The sequence below is a fragment of the Nicotiana sylvestris genome, chromosome 8, assembly GCF_000393655.2.
Source record: "Nicotiana sylvestris chromosome 8, ASM39365v2, whole genome shotgun sequence".
NCBI lineage: Eukaryota > Viridiplantae > Streptophyta > Magnoliopsida > Solanales > Solanaceae > Nicotiana > Nicotiana sylvestris.
Genome location: NC_091064.1, coordinates 149712871 through 149734198, shown reverse-complemented (window position 1 = coordinate 149734198; position 21328 = coordinate 149712871). Strand labels below are relative to the sequence as shown.

Sequence of the window (21328 nt, the reverse complement as noted above, 5' to 3'; positions counted from 1 at the left end):
GTGAACTGGTCGCAAGTCAAGGGAGAAGAACATGCTGGTCTACCAAGAAGATAGGACTGCCACCATCTACAGGACCTACTCTTAAACTGAAAGGTGGTACAATCCACCCCGTGGGACTCCAATATGCTTATGTTGTGCAGTCTATCCCTGTACCGATTAATACCGATGTTTGATATACGACAACTACATGCCCAGGAACTTGAGCAGTAGGGGTCTGTGCTCCCCCCTCCCGCCTGAGATGTGGCTGGGTCTGCTAGATATAAACCAGCCAGAGTCATAGAATCTATGAACCGCTGCATACGGCCCATGACCTCTTGGAATCCTGGTTTGGACGTGTAATCTACTAGGACTGGCCTCGCTGCAAGAACCTCGCCTTGCTCCTCAATGATAGGACCCTCCACTGGATCCACTGGTGGTACAAATGGAGCAACTCTAGGGCGCCCTCATCTTGTGCCTCGGGCTGGAGCCCTCCCTCGACCTCTGCCTCGACCTATAGCAATAAGGGGAGCAGCTCCTCCAAGGTCGGGAACATCCACTGCGCGCGTTTTCACCATCTGTGAGAGAATAAGAAAAAGATACTTAGTACAACATCAACAACATGATGAGATAAAGAAAAAGTAGTTTCCTAACACCCTATAGCCTCTAAAAGATAAGTACAAACGTCTCCGCACCGATCCACAAAACTTTATTGGGCTTGCTCATAACATGTGAGACCTACGTAAACCTAGTGCTCTGAAACAATATTGTCATGACCCGATTTCCTCTATAGACCGTGATGGCGCCCAACGTTGCCGCTAGGCAAGCCAACAATGAACTAACTATGTGCTTGTTCCTTTTAACAATTTCGAAATAGTTGATTTTTATTTATTAAGTAAGTAAGAGGCGAAAAGTTTAACGAAATAAGGCATAAACCACTATAAGAACAAGTGGGGTGATGTAAATACTCAAAGTCATCAAATGTCTACTAACACATTTTCTAAGACCTGGTGTCACAAGTGTATGAGCTACAAGTAGAATATACAAAACTCTAAACTACTATCTGAAATAGAGTAGACAGAAAATAAATACAAAAGAGAGACTCTGGGTGCTGTAGAACGGGCTCGGAAAGTAGCTCACCACTTAGTCTCGGGGTACCAGGTATGCGCACCGGGACGATTGCCAGATGCACCTGCCTCAGATCCTGCACGATTAGTGCAGAAGTGTAGCGTGAGTACATAAACAACATGTACCCAGTTTAACCTCGAATAAAGAGTGACGAGTTGTCGACATCGACACTTATTATGGGCCACAATAAAATATGGAAATTCTAAATACATGGGTTATGTAATTACTAATAATAACTCAATAACAAGTAGTAAATAAATAATTCTTCCACTAATAGAAAATTTCAAGTCATTTTCTGTAATTAAATAATCATAACCTCTCAAACCATAAAATAATATCAAGTATACTTAGGCTCCAAGTGTTATGACACACGATTCAATGCCGAGGTCGTACGGCTCGATCCCAAAAATATACTGTGTGCACTGCTGAGGGTTGAAGGCATTAACCATAGATACATCTATTAACATGCCAAGGCAAACAACCTGCTCCCATAAGAATAGAGAAGTTTACCTCGCTCGTGGAAGTACTTGCGACGTGAGAGAATATGGATTTCTCAAAGTTACTAAATATTCTTCAATTCTTTCTCGAAAATAAGAAATCTAACTTGGATGTATCAACTTTAAAATCTTTAGTCTCAACTCTATTTAAGATAATTAATATGCATAACAAATATGACAGTTGATAGTTTATATGGATCCACCACACTATTGGGTACCTGGTCCTCTATGAGTTTCCACTAAAAATACTAATGAACCAAACTGTATAGAGATCTGGTCCTATATCAGTTCCCACAGTGCTAACTACTGAACCAGTATGTAAATGAGACACACGATTTTTATGTGGAAAAATCCCAACTCAAGGGGACAAAAACCACGACCTACACTAGTAGGATTTCAACTTCACTAACTTGTAACTACACTATTACAAGCCACTTTGTAATGACTCTATTACAAAGACTTCAATCACTCTAACTTGTAATATACTTATCACATGCCACTTTGTCACTCACTAGTTACAAAGACTTCAATCACTCTAACTTGTAATACACTTATCATGAGCCACTTTATCACTTACTAGTTACAAAGACTTCAATCACTCTAACTTGTAATATGCTTATCACAAGCCACTTTGTCACTCACTAGTTACAAAGATTTGAACATATGACTAACTCTAGTCACAACACAAACTCAGATGGTTTATGATTTTGAGTTTCCAAAAACAAAGTTTCTAATAAAGCAAGATAGGAGTTACAGTGAAGAACAAATAACAAAGACTCAACAAACTTAAGGACTTAAGATATCTTCAATCTTTGGATCTGGTCCTTGAGGTTGCAGCAACTTTGTTCTTGAGAGAGGTGTTTCTAGCACTTGAAAGAATATCACTAAAAATGCTTAAGTGAATATCTTGTGCCTAGCACCAGGTTGTTATACTACAAAAGACATCACAATGGTGATGTCAATTCTTGGTTAGTACATGTCTTTTCCCAATGGGAAGTCACTGCTGCACTGTCTGCTGCACTGTCGCGTGTACAGTTGCAGGCAGTCACTTTCTGGAGTTGCTTTCCAGCTGTATAGTTGACTTATACTTCTGTCAGCGAACACCAAGGGATCAAGTCCCTAATCTGGTTCTTGTGAATCTGAAGGCACACTGCTCAAATTATCTTGAGTTGATGACCTTGAATGATTGTACCAGGCATGCTTTAGGTCCTTTATCTGGTTTTATATAGAAACTTTGTTAAATCATCAAAACATAGATTAAAAGACCTAAAGTCCATCAATTTTCCCCTTTTTGATAATGACAAACTTTTAACATCGATGACTATTTGACTTAACCAATTAAGGTACTAGCACCTTCATATGTTCCCCCTGACTCCATGTTTTCCCCTTAATTACTTGCTACAATTTCAAATCGATTCTTCCCCTTTTTGGCATCAACAAAAAGACACAGTTAGATAAAATGTCATGAAGAAGTCTAACAAAGCTAACTCATGCTACATATGTGCACACAACATGATAGAAAAGAGAAGCAAAAAGGAAAACAAGCATTGTACAAGCAAAAGAAGAGTTGTTTCATTGATAAGAAATTGGATTGTTTCAATAGGAGAAGCAACGGTGAAATCCAACATGCCATCACAAAAAGATAAACAAAAAGAAAACAACAGAGCAAAAGATAACCGGTAACTGAGAGGATCCTAGGGGGAACTAGAAGAGGGAGGCTTGGAAGAGGAGGCAGCTATGGTTTGAGAACCAGGTCCATGCGGGAATTTGCAGATAATTGTTATTTAAGCAGTCTCTCCCGCAGGTTCTCCACTTGTTGCCTAAGTCCAGAACTTGTCTCATACCTGCCATCTTCGAGATTGCCGGGTCAAACGTGCAACCCTACAAGACTTTTCTGAGTTCTCAAACTCTCCTGCCCAAGGCCACTGTCACTTAGAATGGTCTTCATTGAACTAGGTCCTCCCACAGTTTCCCACTATTTTTTTCTAGACATTTCAACAGACTTTCCGTTCCTGCTTGCAACAGCCATAGTGTCACCTTTAAACAAATTTTTCTCAACCACAACCTTCTTAGATTTTCCACCACTCTTCACAGCTGTTCCACTTTGTTTTGTTTTCTTTTTTTTTCACAGCTTCCTCTGAAGCCTCAACCACAGACTTTTGGACTTTTGTAGATCTTTTCACTAAGAAACTAGGTTCCTCCACAGCATCTTTATCAACCTCAACAACTGGAATGTGTTTGTCAGCCACAACTTCCCCCTATTTCATCAACCTCTTCTTCTTTTTCTTAATACTCTGCTTACTCTTCTGTAAGGCAGACTCAAAAGCCTATTTCTTCTGCAACCTCCTGGTTTGTTTTAGCTTAAAGAGAATCAGGTTCTTCAATAGGTTTTTCTGTGATGGTGTCATGAACCGGAGACTCGAAAAGCACCAGAGTTCTTTCATCCTTTAAGAATTGAGTTTCTTCCCCCTAAGATTCAGGCAGAGGGGAGGCTCCTTCATTCATAAGACTCTTAGAAGTGATAGCCATGATATTTAGTGTCGCTTCCTTTTCGTGGGAGCCACTAATCCTAGAACGGAGGAGTTCAAGTACTGATCAGAATCTTCCTCAGAGACCTCTGACGCCTGAGGAGTAGCATTTTTGGTTTGTTCAGAAAAAAGAGGAGAAGTAGGGTTTGCAACACATGGAAGTGAGACAGGGTTTGACGGAAGAGTAGAGGTGACTGGAGATGAAGAGGAAACCAGTATGGGTACAGTAGTATCAGGGATAGTGAAGAAGTGGGTTTCTGGTGGTGGTGTTAAGGGAGGTGGAGATGTGGAAGTGGTGTTGGTGACAGGAGAAGGAGACGATTGTTCGTTGGCCATGGTGAAAGAAGTGGTAAGGAGTTCTGAAGAAAAACTTAAAGAGATGCAAAGGGAGATAATTGTTCAGAACTGCTGGGAGTGTGAGGGTTTTATGGAAGAAAGAGCTAATAATGAGAGGGGAGAGGAACGAGTTCTGAAAAGTTTTGAAATGATGGTAGGTTTGTGGTAATACGTAACGTGTAGAGGAAGTGAAAGGATTTAAGAGACAAAACGTGTTATGTAGTCTCTAATAAGTCAATGATGTGGTAGTTGAATTAATTTTGTTATCCTTTTAAAAAAGCACGCGAAAAACACATTACTACTAACCCGTGGTACAGGAACCTAGTTTCTGATCTGTTTTTGTAAAAGGGTTTTGCAGCTCTCCTCTGAAGTTCAACATTATACCTTTAGCTTCTATGATCGTCATGTGTGTGTACTTGCAACAGTATAGATGTGAGTTAGGCCTAGTCAGAAAATACTTTAGCTAATTTTACCTTGGTGTGACTATCATAGTCATGTCAGTAGAACCAGGTTCTCAATTAGGTTTAAGTAACCCCAGCGCCATCCTGTTTCTCAAAGTGTTCCCTGCTCAGAGCTTTGGTGAAGATATCTGCAGTTTGATCTTCTGTGTAACAAAATCTCATACAAATAAGACCTTTTTCCACATTGTCCCTGAGAAAATGGTGTCTGACATTAATGTGCTTGGTTCTTTTGTATTGAATCGGGTTCTTTGCCATTATGAGAGTATTGGTGTTGTCACATAGAAGTGGTACACAATCAATGTATACACCAAAATCTTCCAATTTTTTCTTGATCCACAGTGAATGAGCACAACACGAGGCAACTGCAACATATTCTGCTTCAGTTGTTGAGAGAGATACTGAGTTTTGTTTCCTTATACCCCATGAGATAAAACATTATCCAAGGAAATGAGCCATTCCAGATGTGCTTTTCCTGTCCACCAGAAAGCCTGCATAATCAGCGCCAGCATAACCAATAAGGTTGAAATCGTCACCTGAAGGATAGTACAGAACCAGGTTTTGTGTGTCTTTAAGATATCTCAGAATTCTCTTAGCAGCCTTCAGATGAGATTCCTTAGGATTTGATTGGAACCTTCCACATACTCCCACACTAAATACAATGTTAGCCTGCTGCCAGTAAGGTAGAGTAGAGATCCAATGATTCCCCTATACATTATTTGATTTATAGGTTATCTAGAATCATCCATGTCCAGCTTAGTAGTAGTAGTAATAGGGGTATCGGTCACCTTTGATTCTTCCATATCAAACCTTTTTAAGAGTTCTTTGATGTATTTCTGCTAACTGATACACATTCCATTTATGAACTGCTTCACTTGAAGACCCGAGAAGTCATTCAGTTCCCCCATCATACTCATTTCAAACTCACTTCCCGTGAGTTTAGCAAATTCTTCATATAATGAGTCAGCTGTATCTCCAAATATGATGTCATCCACATAAATCTGAACAATGAGCAGGTTCCTTCACCGTTTCTTCCAAACAATGTATTGTCAATCTTTCCTCTTGTGAAGCATTTTCCAAGAGAAACTTGGATAGTCTCTCGTACCAGGCTCTAGGGACTTGCTTTAATCCGTACAGTGCCTTATCCAATTTGAATACATGTTCAGGATGTACATGACGTTCAAAACCTGGAGGTAGCTTGATATAGACTTCTTCTTTGAGAAAACCATTCAGGAAGACACTCTTCACATCCATTTGGAATAGGGTGAATTCCATACGTGAAGCAAAGGCAATGAGGATCCTAATAGCTTCCATGTGAGCTACTGGGGCAAAAATCTCATCATATACTTCTGTCAGCGAACACCAAGGGATCAAGTCCCTAATCTGGTTCTTGTGAATCTGAAGGCACACTGCTCAAATTATCTTGAGTTGATGACCTTGAATGATTGTACCAGGCATGCTTCAGGTCCTTTATCTGGTTCTATATAGAAAGTTTGTTAAATCATCAAAACATAGATTAAAAGACCTAAAGTCCATAAATTTTCCCCTTTTTGATAATGACAAACTTTAACATCGATGACTATTTGACTTAACCAATTAAGGTACTAGCACCTTCATATGTTCCCCCTGACTCTATGTTTTCCCCTTAATTACTTGCTACAATTTCAAATCGATTCTTCCCCTTTTTGGCATCAACAAAAAGAGACAGTTAGATAAAACGTCATGAAGAAGTCTAACAAAGCTAACTCATGCTACATATGTGCACACAACATGATAGAAAAGAGAAGAAAAAAGGAAAACAAGCATTGTACAAGCAAAAGAAGAGCTGTTTCATTGATAAGAAATTGGATTGTTTCAATAGGAGAAGCAACGGTGAAATCCAACATGCCATCACAAAAAGATAAACAAAAAGAAAACAACAGAGCAAAAGATAACCGGTAACTGAGAGGATCCTAGGGGGAAATAGAAGAGGGAGGCTTGGAAGAGGAGGCAGCTATGGTTTGAGAACCAGGTCCATGCGGGCATTGCAGATAACTGTTATTTAAGCAGTCTCTCCCGCAGGTTCTCCACTTGTTGCCTAAGTCCAGAACTTGTCTCATACCTGCCATCTTCGAGATTGCCGGGTCAAACGTGCAACCCTACAAGACTTTTCTGAGTTCTCAAACTCTCCTGCCCAAGGCCACTGTCACTTAGAATGGTCTTCATTGAACTAGGTCCTCCCACAGTTTCCCACTATTTTTTTCTAGACATTTCAACAAACTTTCCGTTCCTGCTTGCAACAGCCATAGTGTCACCTTTAAACAAATTTTTCTCAACCACAACCTTCTTAGATTTTCCACCACTCTTCACAGCTGTTCCACTTTGTTTTTTTTCTTTTTTTTTTAACAGCTTCCTCTGAAGCCTCAACCACAAACTTTTGGACTTTTGTAGATATTTTCACTAAGGAACTAGGTTCCTCCACAGCATCTTTATCAACCTCAACAACTGGAATGTGTTTGTCAGCCACAACTTCCCCCTATTTCATCAACCTCTTCTTCTTTTTCTTAATACTCTGCTTACTCTTCTGTAAGGCATACTCAAAAGCCTATTTCTTCTGCAACCTCCTGGTTTGTTTTAGCTTAAAGAGAATCAGGTTCTTCAATAGGTTTTTTTGTGATGGTGTCATGAACCGGAGACTCGAAAAGCACCAGAGTTCTTTCATCCCTTAAGAATGGAGTTTCTTCCCCCTAAGATTCAGGTAGAGGGGAGGCTCCTTCATTTATAAGACTCTTAGCAGTGATAACCATGATATTTAGTGTCGCTTCATTTTCTGGTGACTCCGTGGGAGCCGCTAATCCTAGAACGGAGGAGTTCAAGTACTGGTCAGAATCTTCCTCAGAAACCTCTGACGCCTGAGGAGTAGCATTTTTGGTTTGTTCAGAAAAAGGAGGAGAAGTAGGGTTTGCAACACATGGAAGTGAGACAGGGTTTGACGGAGGAGTAGAGGTGACTGGAGATAAAGAGGAAACCGGTATGGGCACAGTAGTATCAGGGATAGTGAAGAAGTGGGTTTCTGGTGGTGGTGTTAAGGGAGGTGGAGATGTGGAAGTGGTGTTGATGACAGGAGAAGGAGACGATTGTTCGTTGTCCATGGTGAAAAAAGTGGTAGGGAGTTCTGAAGAAAAAATTAAAGAGATTCAAAGGGAGATAATTGTTCAGAACTGCTGGGAGTGTGAGGGTTTTATGGAAGAAAGATCTAATAATGAGAGGGGAGAGGAACGAGTTCTGAAGAGTTTTGAAATTATGGTAGTTTTGTGGTAATACGTAACGTGTAGAGGAAGTGAAAGGATTTGAGAGACAAAACGTGTTATGCAGTCTCTAAAAAGTCAAATGATGTGGTAGTTGAATTAATTTTGCTATCCTTTTGAAAAAGCTCGTGAAAAACACATTACTACTAACCCGTGGTACAAGAACCTAGTTTCTGACCTGTTTTTGTAAAAGGGTTTTACAGCTCTCCTCTGAAGTTCAACATTATACCTTTAGCTTCTATGATCATCATGTGTGTGTTCTTTCAACAGTATAGATGTGAGTTAGGCCTAGTCAGAAAATACTTTAGCTAATTTTACCTTAGTGTGACTATCATAGTCATGTCAGCAGAACCAGGTTCTCAATTAGGTTTAAGTAACCCCAGCGCCATCCTGTTTCTCATAGTGTTCCCTGCTCAGAGCTTTGGTGAAGATATTTGCAGTTTGATCTTCTGTGTAACAAAATCTCATACAAATAAGACCTTTTTCCACTTTGTCCCTGAAAAAATGGTGTCTGACATTAATGTGCTTGGTTCTTTTGTATTGAACCGGGTTCTTTGCCATGATGAGAGTATTGGTGTTGTCACATAGAAGCGGTACACAATCAATGTATACACCAAAATCTTCCAATTTTTGCTTGATCCACAGTGAATGAGCACAACACGAGGCAACTGCAACATATTCTGCTTCAGTTGTTGAGAGAGATACTGAGTTTTGTTTCCTTGTACCCCATGAGATAAAACATTATCCAAGGAAATGATCCATTCCAGATGTGCTTTTCCTGTCCACCAGATAGCCTGCATAATCAGCGTCAGCATAACCAATAAGGTTGAAATCGTCACCTGAAGGATAGTACAGAACCAGGTTCTGTGTGCCTTTAAGATATCTCAGAATTCTCTTAGCAGCCTTCAGATGAGATTTCTTAGGATTTGATTGGAACCTTTCACATACTCCCACACTAAATACAATGTTAGCCTGTTGCCAGTAAGGTAGAGTAGAGATCCAATGATTCCCCTATACATTATTTGATTTATAGGTTATCTAGAATCATCCATGTCCATCTTAGTAGTAGTAGCAATAGGGGTATCGGTCACCTTTGATTCTTCTATATCAAACCTTTTTAAGAGTTCTTTGATGTATTTCTGCTGACTGATACACATTCCATTTATGGACTGCTTCACTTGAAGACCCGAGAAGTCATTCAGTTCCCCCATCATACTCATTGCAAACTCACTTCCCGTGAGTTTAGCAAATTCTTCACATAATGAGTCAGTTGTATCTGCAAATATGATGTTATCCACATAAATCTGAACAATGAGCAGGTTCCTTCCCTGTTTCTTCAAAACAATGTATTGTCAATCTTTCCTCTTGTGAAGCATTTTCCAAGAGAAACTTGGATAGTCTCTCGTACCAGGCTCTAGGGACCTGCTTTAATCCGTAGAGTGCCTTATCCAATTTGAATACAAGTTCAGGATGTACATGACGTTCAAAACCTAGAGGTAGCTTGATATAGACTTCTTCCTTGAGAAAACCATTCAGGAAGACACTCTTCACATCCATTTGGAATAGGGTGAATTCCATATGTGAAGCAAAGGCAATGAGGATCCTAATAGCTTCCATGCGAGCTACTGGGGCAAAAGTCTCATCATATACTTCTGTCAGCGAACACCAAGGGATCAAGTCCCTAATCTGGTTCTTGTGAATCTGAAGGCACACTGCTCAAATTATCTTGAGTTGATGACCTTGAATGATTGTACCAGGCATGCTTCAGGTCCTTTATCTGGTTCTATATAGAAAGTTTGTTAAATCATCAAAACATAGATTAAAAGACCTAAAGTCCATCAATTTTCCCCTTTTTGATAAAGACAAACTTTTAACATCGATGACTATTTGACTTAACCAATTAAGGTACTAGCACCTTCATATGTTCCCCCTGACTCTATGTTTTCCCCTTAATTACTTGCTACAATTTCAAATCGATTCTTCCCCTTTTTGGCATCAACAAAAAGACACAGTTAGATAAAACGTCATGAAGAAGTCTAACAAAGCTAACTCATGCTACATATGTGCACACACCATGATAGAAAAGAGAAGAAAAAAGGAAAACAAGCATTGTACAAGCAAAGAGTTGTTTCATTGATAAGAAATTGGATTGTTTCAATAGGAGAAGCAACGGTGAAATCCAACATGTCATCACAAAAAGATAAACAAAAAGAAAACAACAGAGCAAAAGATAACCGGTAACTGAGAGGATCCTAGGGGGAACTAGAAGAGGGAGGCTTGGAAGAGGAGGCAGCTATGGTTTGAGAACCAGGTCCATGCGGGCATTTGCAGATAACTGTTATTTAAGCAGTCTCTCCCGCAGGTTCTCCACTTGTTGCCTAAGTCCAGAACTTGTCTCATACCTGCCATCTTCGAGATTGCCGGGTCAAACGTGAAACCCTACAAGACTTTTCTGAGTTCTCAAACTCTCCTGCCCAAGGCCACTGTCACTTAGAATGGTCTTCATTGAACTAGGTCCTCCCACAGTTTCCCACTTTTGTTTTCTAGACATTTCAACAGACTTTCCGTTCCTGCTTGCAACAGCCATAGTGTCACCTTTAAACAAATTTTTCTCAACCACAACCTTCTTAGATTTTCCACCACTCTTCACAGCTGTTCCACTATGTTTTTTTTTCTTTTTTTTTCACAGCTTCCTCTGAAGCCTCAACCATAGACTTTTGGACTTTTGTAGATCTTTTCACTAAGGAACTAGGTTCCTCCACAGCATCTTTATCAACCTCAACCACTGGAATGTGTTTGTCAGCCACAACTTCCCCCTATTTCATGAACCTCTTCTTCTTTTTCTTAATACTCTGCTTACTCTTCTGTAAGGCAGACTCAAAAGCCTATTTCTTCTGCAACCTCCTGGTTTGTTTTAGCTTAAAGAGAATCAGGTTCTTCAATAGGTTTTTCTGTGATGGTGTTATGAACCGGAGACTCGAAAAGCACCAGAGTTCTTTTATCCCCTAAGAATGGAGTTTCTTCCCCCTAAGATTCAGGCAGAGGGGAGGCTCCTTCATTCATAAGACTCTTAGCAGTGATAGCCATGATATTTAGTATCGCTTCCTTTTCTGGTGACTCTGTGGGAGCCACTGATCCTAGAACGGAGGAGTTCAAGTACTGGTCAGAATCTTCCTCAGAGACCTCTGACGCCTAAGGAGTAGCATTTTTGGTTTGTTCAGAAAAAGGAGGAGAAGTAGGGTTTGCAACACATGGAAGTGAGACAGGGTTTGACGGAGGAGTAGAGGTGACTGGAGATGAAGAGGAAACCGGTATGGGCACAGTAGTATCAGGGATAGTGAAGAAGTGGGTTTCTGGTGGTGGTGTTAAGGGAGGTGGAGATGTGGTAGTGGTGTTGATGACAGGAGAAGGAGACGATTGTTCGTTGGCCATGGTGAAAGAAGTGGTAGGGAGTTCTGAAGAAAAAATTAAAGAGATGCAAAGGGAGATAATTGTTCAGAACTGCTGGGAGTGTGAGGGTTTTATGGAAGAAAGAGCTAATAATGAGAGGGAAGAGGAACGAGTTCTGAAGAGTTTTGAAATTATGGTAGGTTTGTGGTAATACATAACGTGTAGAGGAAGTGAAAGGATTTGAGAGACAAGACGTGTTATGCAGTCTCTAAAAAGTCAAATGATGTGGTAGTTGAATTAATTTTGCTATCCTTTTGAAAAAGCACGCGAAAAACACATTACTACTAACCCGTGGTACAGGAACCTGGTTTCTGACCTATTTTTGTAAAAGGGTTTTGCAGCTCTCCTCTGAAGTTCAACATTATACCTTTAGCTTCTATGATCATCATGCGTGTGTACTTGCAACAGTATAGATGTGAGTTAGGCCTAGTTAGAAAATACTTTAGCTAATTTTACCTTAGTGTGACTATCATAGTCATGTCAGCAGAACCAGGTTCTCAATTAGGTTTAAGTAACCCCAGCGCCATCCTGTTTCTCAAAGTGTTCCCTGCCCAGAGCTTTGGTGAAGATATCTGCAGTTTGATCTTCTGTGTAACAAAATCTCATACAAATAAGACCTTTTTCCACATTATCCCTGAGAAAATGGTGTCTGACATTAATGTTCTTGGTTATTTTGTATTGAACTAGGTTCTTGACATGATGAGAGTATTGGTGTTGTCACATAGAAGCGGTACACAATCGATGTATACACCAAAACCTTCCAATTTTTGCTTGATCCACAGTGAATGAGCACAACATGAGGCAACTGCAACATATTCTGCTTCAGTTGTTGAGAGAGATATTGAGTTTTGTTTCCTTGTACCCCATGAGATAAAACATTATCCAAGGAAATGAGTCATTCCAGATGTGTTTTTCCTGTCCACCACATAGCCTGCATAATCAGCGTCAGCATAACCAATAAGGTTGAAATCGTCATTTGAAGGATAGTACAGAACCAGGTTCTGTGTGCCTTTAAGATATCTCAGAATTCTCTTAGCAGCCTTTAGATGAGATTCCTTAGGATTTGATTGGAACCTTTCACATACTCCCACACTAAATACAATGTTAGCCTGCTGCCAGTAAGGTAGAGTAGAGATCCAATGATTCCCCTATACATTGTTTGATTTATAGGTTATCTAGAATCATCCATGTCTAGCTTAGTAGTAGTAGCAATAGGGGTATCGGTCACCTTTGATTCTTCCATATCAAACCTTTTTAAGAGTTCTTTGATGTATTTCTGCTGACTGATACACATTCCCTTTATGGACTACTTCACTTGAAGACCCGAGAAGTCATTCAGTTCCCCCATCATACTCATTTCAAACTCACTTCCCGTGAGTTTAGCAAATTCTTCACATAATGAGTCAGTTGTATCTCCAAATATGATGTCATCCACATAAATCTGAACAATGTGCAGGTTCCTTCCTCGTGTCTTCAAAACAATGTATTGTCAATCTTTCCTCTTGTGAAGCATTTTCCAAGAGAAACTTGGATAGTCTCTCGTACCAGGCTCTAGGGACCTGCTTTAATCCGTACAGTGTCTTATCCAATTTGAATACATGTTCAGGATGTACATGACGTTCAAAACTTGGAGGTAGCTTGATATAGACTTCTTCCTTGAGAAAACCATTCAGGAAGACACTCTTCACATCCATTTGGAATAGGGTGAATTCTATATGTGAAGCAAAGGCAATGAGGATCCTAATAGCTTTCATGTGAGCTACTGGGGCAAAAGTCTCATCATAATTGATCCCTTTCTCCTGATTGTATCCTTGGACAGCAAGCCTTGCTTTGTTCCTTGTAGTATTTCCATGTTCATCCAATTTATTCCTGAATACCCACCTGGTCCCTATGATGGTTCTGTCTGAGGGTCTAGGTACCAGATGCCATACCTTGTTTCTTTCAAATTTATGTAGTTCCTCTTGCATTGTGGTAATCCAGTCTGCATCCTTCAAGGCTTCCTTGATATTTTTGAATTCTATTTGGGATAGAAATGCTGAGAGGGCTCGGGAATTTCTGGTTTTTGATCTTGTCTGAACTCCAGAATCAAGGGGGGTGATTATATTATTAAGTGGATGGGAGCTTTTTTGTTTCCAATTTGGGACTGAATTTTGATTGGTAGAGGGACTAGGTAAGTTAAATGGATTTCTTTGCACTCCTTGTTCTGTTACTTGTGGAGTGCCTTGCACTGCATCTCCAACTCTTTCTTCAGCTTTAGTGGTAGTACTTGGGGTACCAGGTTCCTCTTGAGAAGTGGAAGAGGATGTTACATTGTCTTCACCTGTCTCCTTCATCTGGCTCATCATATTAGCCTTGCCATTTGAGATATCAGATATTTTCCCAGGAACCAAAAGTGGTTCATTATCTTGATCATCTCTTTTTCATTCTTTGTTAGAAGAGGGTGTCTCGTTGAATAACACGTGAACACTTTCTTCCACACATTGTGTCCTTTTGTTGTAGACTTTGTTCTAAGAAATAGTGTCTGGGTGAATCTTAAATAGTCGTCCACAATCACAAAAATATACTTCTTTCCACCTCTGCCTAGTATTCTCATAGGACCACACAGATCCATATAAAGGAGTTCGAGTGGTTTTGATGTGCTAACATCCTTCTTTGGCTTAAAAGATGATTTCACATATTTTCCCTTAGCACATGCATCACACACTCTGTGATCCTTGAAATTTGAATTTGGCAGACCACGAACCAAGTCCTTCTGTATCAATTTATTCAGAAGTGAGAAGCTTGAATGCTCCAATCTTCTATGCCAAAGTTCTGCATCATTATCAACTGCCTTCAAGCAGATCATATCACCAGATTCCCTCCCTGCAGGGCTTTCAGTGAGAGAATATCCATGGTGTTTCCAGTCATGTGCTTTGAGCATCCACTGTCCATGATCCATTGCAGTTTGCTTCCTCTCACTGTTCCCTGCACATATTAATTATGGGTTAGATTTAGGAACCCAAACTAGTTTGGGTCCCTTGTAATGAAAAAAGGGTGGATAAGAGCTTTTCTAGTCCATGCAGGCAATATGTGATTTTTGCGAGTGGTACCTGGTCCCTCTTTTGTAGTCACTTTTTCAGCAAACACTTTGTTTTTCTGAAGAGATTGAACCCTGACCTGGAAATTTTCTTTGAAGTGCCCATTATTCCCACAGTGGGTACAAAGCCAGTTATCAGGAACAGTGACATACTTGCTGTGAGGGTTGTAAGGAATTTTCTCCTTTTGAAACCCAATTCCCTGCCTGTTTCCACTAATGTTGAAGTACATGGCAGTGACATCATCTAAGGACCAGGTCTACTTCAGAGATTTATTAAGATCAATTTTTACTTTCTCCAATTTAGCTTGAAGTTGCCTATTTTTCTCGAGTTCACAACATAGACTAGTTTTCACATCATTTAATTCCTTCTCAAGCTTGATGTGGGTCTCACTAGATACTTCCTTCCCTTTTCCAATACTTACAATCCTATGTTCTGATTTGAGTCCCTCAATGGTTTCCTCTAGGTCTGTGATTCCCACCAAAAAGTCATCTCTTTCTTGCTCAGTAGTTGCAATTTTCTCTTCTAGAGTATTCTTTTCTTTGCTAAGGTTTTCTATAGTTTCCTTCAAGTCATTTCTCTCATTTTCTACACTATTTATTTTTTTAGTTAGAACTTCTTTTTCTTTTTCAAGATTGCCTATGGTCTTATTTAGATCAACTACACAAACCACTAGATCATCTCTAGATTGTTCAGCATCTCCTAGCTCCATGGTCAGGACATCTTTATCATTAACAAGACCATAATATGCATCAACTAGAACATTTGCTAATGACATCAATTTCTTAGAAAAACAGGACTTCAGATTTCTCTGAACATCCCTGATTTACCTCATCATTATCATCCTCTCCATCATCATCGGACTGAGCCATTAATGCAAACAGTGAATCATATTCCTTTGCTTCATTTTCCACTGCCATCATGGAACTGTTTTCTGCATCTGGTTCCCCTTCTAATTTACTGGACGAGTCTCCTCATGTAGCAAGAGCTTGCTTCACAACATTGTCATCTGCACCTTTTTGGCTGAAATGTTTGTCAAGAACCGAGTTCCTTTTTGTTGTTATGTTAGAGTTGTGTTTGTAATGCTCCTTTTTCAGAAGTGGGCAGTCTTTGATGAAATGCCCTAGCTCAGCACTTGTGACATAGATCATAGTTTCTTGGTTTGCTTGAACTGCCTCTCTTAGGTATACCACCATTACTTCGAACCATCTTCTGAAATCTTCTAGTGAGATAGGCCATATCACTATCTTCTTCGCTTGAGACATTATTTTCAGCCTTGAGCACCAGGTTCTTCTCCTTCTTTGGCTCTCTTCTTTCACTGTCTTTCTTTCTTTTCATCTCGTATGTCTTCAGATTTTCAATTAGCTCATCCATGGTTAGAGTTTGTAAGTCTTTAGCTTCAGTGATAGCATTTACCTTACTCTCCCAAGAACTAGGTAGAACACTAAAGACCTTCCTTACAAGCTTGTTTCTGGGAATAATTTCTCCAAGGAAATGAAGCTCATTTATGATAGATGTGAATCTTATGTGCATGTCTTGTATAGACTCATCATCCTTCATCCTGAATAGCTCATACTCGGTGGTGAGCGTGTCAATCTTGGATTGTTTAACTTGAGTAGTTCCTTCATGTGTCGTTTGCAATGCTTCCCATATTTCCTTGGCAGACTGACATGCTGAGATTCTATTGTACTCATTATGTCCTATACCACATACCAAGATCTTCTTGGAATGAAAGTTCTTTTCTACAGCTTTTCTGTCAATATTGCTGTACTCTTTTTTGGTTTTCGGCACTATTGGTCCAGATTCTCCAAGCTTCTTCATAAGAACATGTGGACCATCACAAATGACGTCCCACATCTCTAAATCTTCTACCACTATGAAATCATTCATACGAGTCTTCCACCAGCCGTAATACTGACCATTGAATCTAGGGGGTCTGTAGGTTAATTATCCCTCCTCAAAGTTAGGTGGAGTAGCCATTGAGATCATTTCTAAGTGTTAACCTTTTAGAAAGAACCTGCTCTGATACCAATTGATAGTTTATATGGATCCACCACACTATAGGGTACCTAGTTCTCTATGAGTTTTCACTGAAAATACTAATGAACCAAACTGTATAGATATCTGGTCCTACATCAGTTCCCACAGTGCTAACTACTGAACCAGTATGTAAATGAGACACATGATTTTTACGTGGAAAAATCCCAACTCAAGGGGACAAAAAACACGACCTACACTGGTAGGTTTTCAACTTCTCTAACTTGTAACTACACTATTACAAGCCACTTTGTAATGACTCTTTACAAAGATTTCAATCACTCTAACTTGTAATATACTTATCACAATCCACTTTGTCACTCACTAGTTACAAAGACTTCAATCACTCTAACTTATAATACATTTATCACAAGTCAATTTGTCACTCACTAGTTACAAAGACTTCAATCACTCTAACTTGTAATATGCTTATCACAAGCCACTTTGTCACTCACTAGTTACATAGACTTCAACTTATGACTAACTCTAGTCACAACACAAACTCAGATGGTTTATGATTTTTAGTTTCCTAAAACAAAGTTTCTAATAAAGCAAGATAGGATTTACAGTGAAGAACAAATAACAAAGTCTCAACAAACCTAAGGACTTAAGATATCTTCAATCTTTGGATCTGGTCCTTGAGGTTGCAACCGCTTTGTTCTTGAGAGAGGTGTTTCTAGCACTTGAAAGAATATCACTAAAAATGCTCAAGTAAATATCTTGTGCCTTGCACCAGGTTGTTATACTACAAAAGACATCATAATGGTGATGTAAATTCTTGGTTAGTACATGCCTTTTCCCAATGGGAAGTGACTACTGCACTGTCTGTTGCACTGTTGCATGTACAGTTACAGGCAGTCACTTTGTGTAGTTGCTTTCCAGCTATATAGTTGACTTATATTTCTGTCAGGGGAACACCAAGGGATCAGGTCCCTAATTTGTTTCTTGTGAATCTGAAGGCACACTGCTCAGATTATCTTGAGTTGATGACCTTGAATGATTGTACCAGGCATGTTTTAGGTCCTTTATCTGGTTCTATACAGAAAATTTGTTAAATCATTAAAACATAGATTAAAAATCTTTAAGTCCATCAACAGTACAATTAAAGCATGATGTAAACCTAAGACTACCCGGACATCTCACGGAATATAGCTATGCATGGGCTCTCGTCACCTAGTGCGTACATAGCTCCCCACACAAGTAACTGACCACAAAAATATACCTAAACGGATGAGTTCCCTCTTACAAGGTTAGGCAAGATACATACCTTGTTCTCAAGCTTATTTGCAGTCCACCAATAGCTCTACCTTGTTGCTTCACGATCCCAAAGCAACAAAGATATAAAGCCAGTGTGATCCATTACTTGTACTCGAAGCTTGTACCTGAAATACATGTTTAGAATAAGAAATTGAAACTTTAGTTTTATTTAATATTTTATAGTAAAATTGGTCCTTATTTTTGTAACTTGCAACTTTAGTTGTATTTCACAGTAAATAGTGAAGCTTATCAAACCTATGAGTGGCAGAACTATCAAGGCGATCACATTTCTTGCAGTGAAATTTATTTCCAATTTTGTCAACCTTCTTCGAGCATTTCTTGCACCCCAAATATGACCATTCTTTCTCAAGTAGAAGATTCACTACAGTCGCAACAATCCAAATATGTCCTTCCTGAAAAGAAGTCAAGTTGTAGCAATGTATCTTGCAAATTTGATTGTTGGAATCTATATATAAATGCCAAGAGCATAAGCTGTGAAAATTCCATTTATTTCCAAAACCAAAAAAATAAGCAACTAAGCATAGATATTAAATTAGTTCCATTAAATGATACCTTCAATAGTTCAATCTATAAGCATTCGAATGCATAAGGGAATATCACATCAACAGAACCATTTAGGATTTCAGTTGTACAATGTTCCTCCTACTGTAATCATTCGAGAAACAGAGAGGAAAGACATTGCAACCACACCACTACTAACCCTGCTTTCCACTGCACCAAGAGCTGATGCTTGGGCTCTAAGTCTTAAGGGGAAGATTTTAGATTTTAATACCCAACAAATAGGACCAATACACACGGAAAATAATGCTATATTTTCACATACACATAAAATTGCTAATTTGATTCCAACTGAACCATTCAATAGTAAAGAAAGTGTGAGGCCAAGACATATGTCTATAACAAAGTTTTCCTACCAACTTATATAACGGGGATTCCAAAAAATATATATGTGCACATTTAGGAAAACAAATAGTATTTATAGACCTAACAGTGTTATACATACACAACATAACATTAGTTAAATACTAAAGGAGTTTAATAGATTAGTCACCTCCATGCAGTTGACCAATTCTCTAATAGTTTTAACTTCTACCGTTCCAGTAGCCAACTTATCAGAAACAGAATAACTACGCTGAGAAGGTATTTGACTGATCCTGGCAGAGTTAGCTTCATTCACACTTGCCAATCTGTATTTACGCAAGGTTGTATTAGTTTTAACCATAAACAATTATTTGCGTAGTATCCACATAAACTTAATTTATGAAATAACTAACCTGGACTTAAAATCAACAGCTTGAGGAAGATCCGGGTTAATCCAGAGCTTTGAGACATGCCAAGTATTACGCACAGAATATTTGCCTATATATAACTTTAGTTTCTGAACCAAAATATTAACATAAAAAATTTATCCCATGTCATCAAGACAATAGAAATACCTTGAAATTTGTGAGCTTTTATCAACTGCATAACAACTATGACCGGCTGATAGAGTGATCCCTCTAAATGAGGCAAGATTTGGTCAACGAATTCTCCCCAAAATGTTGCCAAGATATTATTCCTCCTGTGTAATTTATGTAACAACTTAATCAGATAATGATAAGTAATCATGTTAATATATAACAAAGTAAATTTATAGACGCAATCTTACTCATGATCTTCAAGTTCCACATTCATATAAGCGCTTTTTTTATCACCTTGGTTATGGGATTCTACTTCACCATAACTTACAACCTCTCCAATGACATCTATAATAATTTAAAAAAAATGATCAGGAGAAAGTTGATAAGACATTCAAATAAAAGAACTGCGAATTGAATACTTACCGAAGAGTTCACTTTCTTCAACATCAATTTTGTTTATCAAATACTCATAAGGTTTTAAGTCGAAGATACTCATACCAAAAAGATGATCATTTGCTTCCTCTACAATCGTCTTATGAGTAAATGCCAACTTCAATTTATGCCGCGTGTATTTAAGTTTCATATAATTTGGTCCAACCACAAAGTTCTTCATAAAGTACAAACCCAATTCTTGTATCTTTGGTTTGAACATACGTATAAGAGACCGACCAACAGTCGCATGAATACGATCGCCCTAGAAAAAAATTCATAATTAATATTGAGTCAGACAAATACTCAGTTGTACAGTGTTGTCACAGAGTATATTAAACAGTGAAGCATCAATGGGTAAATCCTATATGTGAATGCTTGCCTTTCCAAAATAACACATACAACATATTAGATATCCCAAAAAGTTCTCGCACATAAAATACTAAATTGCAGATTAAGAGTTAGCATCATTTACACCTAATCTATATATATGGAAAAGCTGTTTTCGAGGTATCTCCATCTAGATCATAAAAATTAAAATTGCAGTTGATTAAATACACGTGTAACCTAATGAATTTCATAGTACAAAGTAGAAGATGAAGATTGTAGTCAAATTAGGAGAAAATATAAATGCAACTAAAAAAGAATACACCTTTTCGTCTTGAATAATTAATTCAAGGGAGACGGTGTTGTATGGTTAACGTGCTACAATCTCACTACTCGTACCTTCAAATTCCAACTCATCTTGTTACTCGATATATTGCTGATATAGTCAAACATCGTCATATTTGTTCTTAGAGAAAATTTGATAAGAGGATTGTTTGTAGTAAAGTATATGCTCGGTGCAGCTATATATATATATATATATATATATATATATATATATATATATATATATATATATATATATATATATAATCTTTTTACTTGCAGAAATTTCCGTAAAAAGAGCCGTAAAATAGTTTCTAGGCCGAAAAAAGCTCTTATGGAATTTAGGGTTTATATATAGATTTACAAATCTTATGTAGTTTATATCGAAAAAAAGTTCTTATGAAATTACAATAGTCTACATTTAGGGTTTATATATAAAATTCCAAAATTAAGGAGGATATATATAGAATTCCAAAATTAAGGAGGATAAACATACCTCGATTGAGAATCCTTTCCATGTAGAAATCCCTAAATTTTAGTTAATTAAGATTCAGATATGAGGAAGTGTTGCTTGAGTATGATTTTGTAGACATAACATTGGTTATTGTTGATGAGTATCTTCTCATCTTGAGATCATACGGTAAGCAATCTTGAAACCCGTTTAGGAAGACAAAGAGAGTTGGGAATGTTTTTAGGAAGACAAAGAGATTAGATGGTAAATATGCTATGAAACCCGTTTTTTTATGAAGGCAGAGATCACACGATTTTTTTTTTTACTTTTTAATATTTTTTGATTATT

The 21328-nt window shown here is 38.4% G+C and overlaps 2 protein-coding genes across 5 annotated transcripts; both read right to left on the bottom strand.

The window, feature by feature from the left end:
* Positions 1-262: 262 nt before the first annotated feature.
* On the bottom strand, positions 263-21245 carry LOC104213296 (replication protein A 70 kDa DNA-binding subunit A-like). 4 transcript variants are annotated; one of them, XR_011401741.1, is made up of 10 exons: positions 21026-21245; positions 19873-20143; positions 19698-19794; positions 19486-19610; positions 19324-19408; positions 19101-19236; positions 18284-18441; positions 18039-18153; positions 1117-1180; positions 263-554 (listed from the first exon to the last, which is right to left on the bottom strand). XR_011401741.1 is itself a non-coding variant. In XM_070155398.1 (9 exons), exons 2-8 carry the CDS (start codon positions 20099-20101, stop codon positions 18075-18077), a joined length of 909 nt encoding a protein of 302 aa, XP_070011499.1. In that variant the 5' UTR covers positions 20102-20143; positions 21026-21245; the 3' UTR covers positions 524-554; positions 18039-18074. The 4 variants fall into 4 exon arrangements, 3 of the variants coding, with proteins under 3 accessions (XP_070011499.1, XP_070011498.1, XP_070011497.1); XM_070155398.1 differs by lacking the exon at positions 1117-1180 and having other exon boundaries at positions 524-554; XM_070155397.1 differs by lacking the exon at positions 263-554 and having other exon boundaries at positions 1099-1180.
* LOC138875831 (secreted RxLR effector protein 161-like) lies at positions 12539-12954 on the bottom strand. Its single transcript, XM_070154704.1, has 2 exons — positions 12889-12954; positions 12539-12808 (listed from the first exon to the last, which is right to left on the bottom strand). The coding sequence occupies exons 1-2, from the start codon at positions 12952-12954 to the stop codon at positions 12539-12541; spliced, it is 336 nt and encodes a 111-aa protein (XP_070010805.1).
* Positions 21246-21328: the final 83 nt, after the last annotated feature.

Excerpts from the sequence above, each read along its gene's own strand:
- LOC138875831 (XM_070154704.1), bottom strand. The coding sequence starts at position 12,954 with ATGTGTATCAGTCAGCAGAAATACATCAAAGAACTCTTAAAAAGGTTT. Across the intron at positions 12,809-12,888 it reads TTGATATGGAAGAATCAAAG|GGGAATCATTGGATCTCTAC; the intron begins GTGACCGATACC and ends AACAATGTATAG.
- LOC104213296 (XM_070155398.1), bottom strand. The coding sequence starts at position 20,101 with ATGTTCAAACCAAAGATACAAGAATTGGGTTTGTACTTTATGAAGAAC. Across the intron at positions 19,795-19,872 it reads TGAAGAAAGTGAACTCTTCG|ATGTCATTGGAGAGGTTGTA; the intron begins GTAAGTATTCAA and ends AAATTATTATAG. Across the intron at positions 19,611-19,697 it reads GTGGAACTTGAAGATCATGA|GAGGAATAATATCTTGGCAA; the intron begins GTAAGATTGCGT and ends TAAATTACACAG.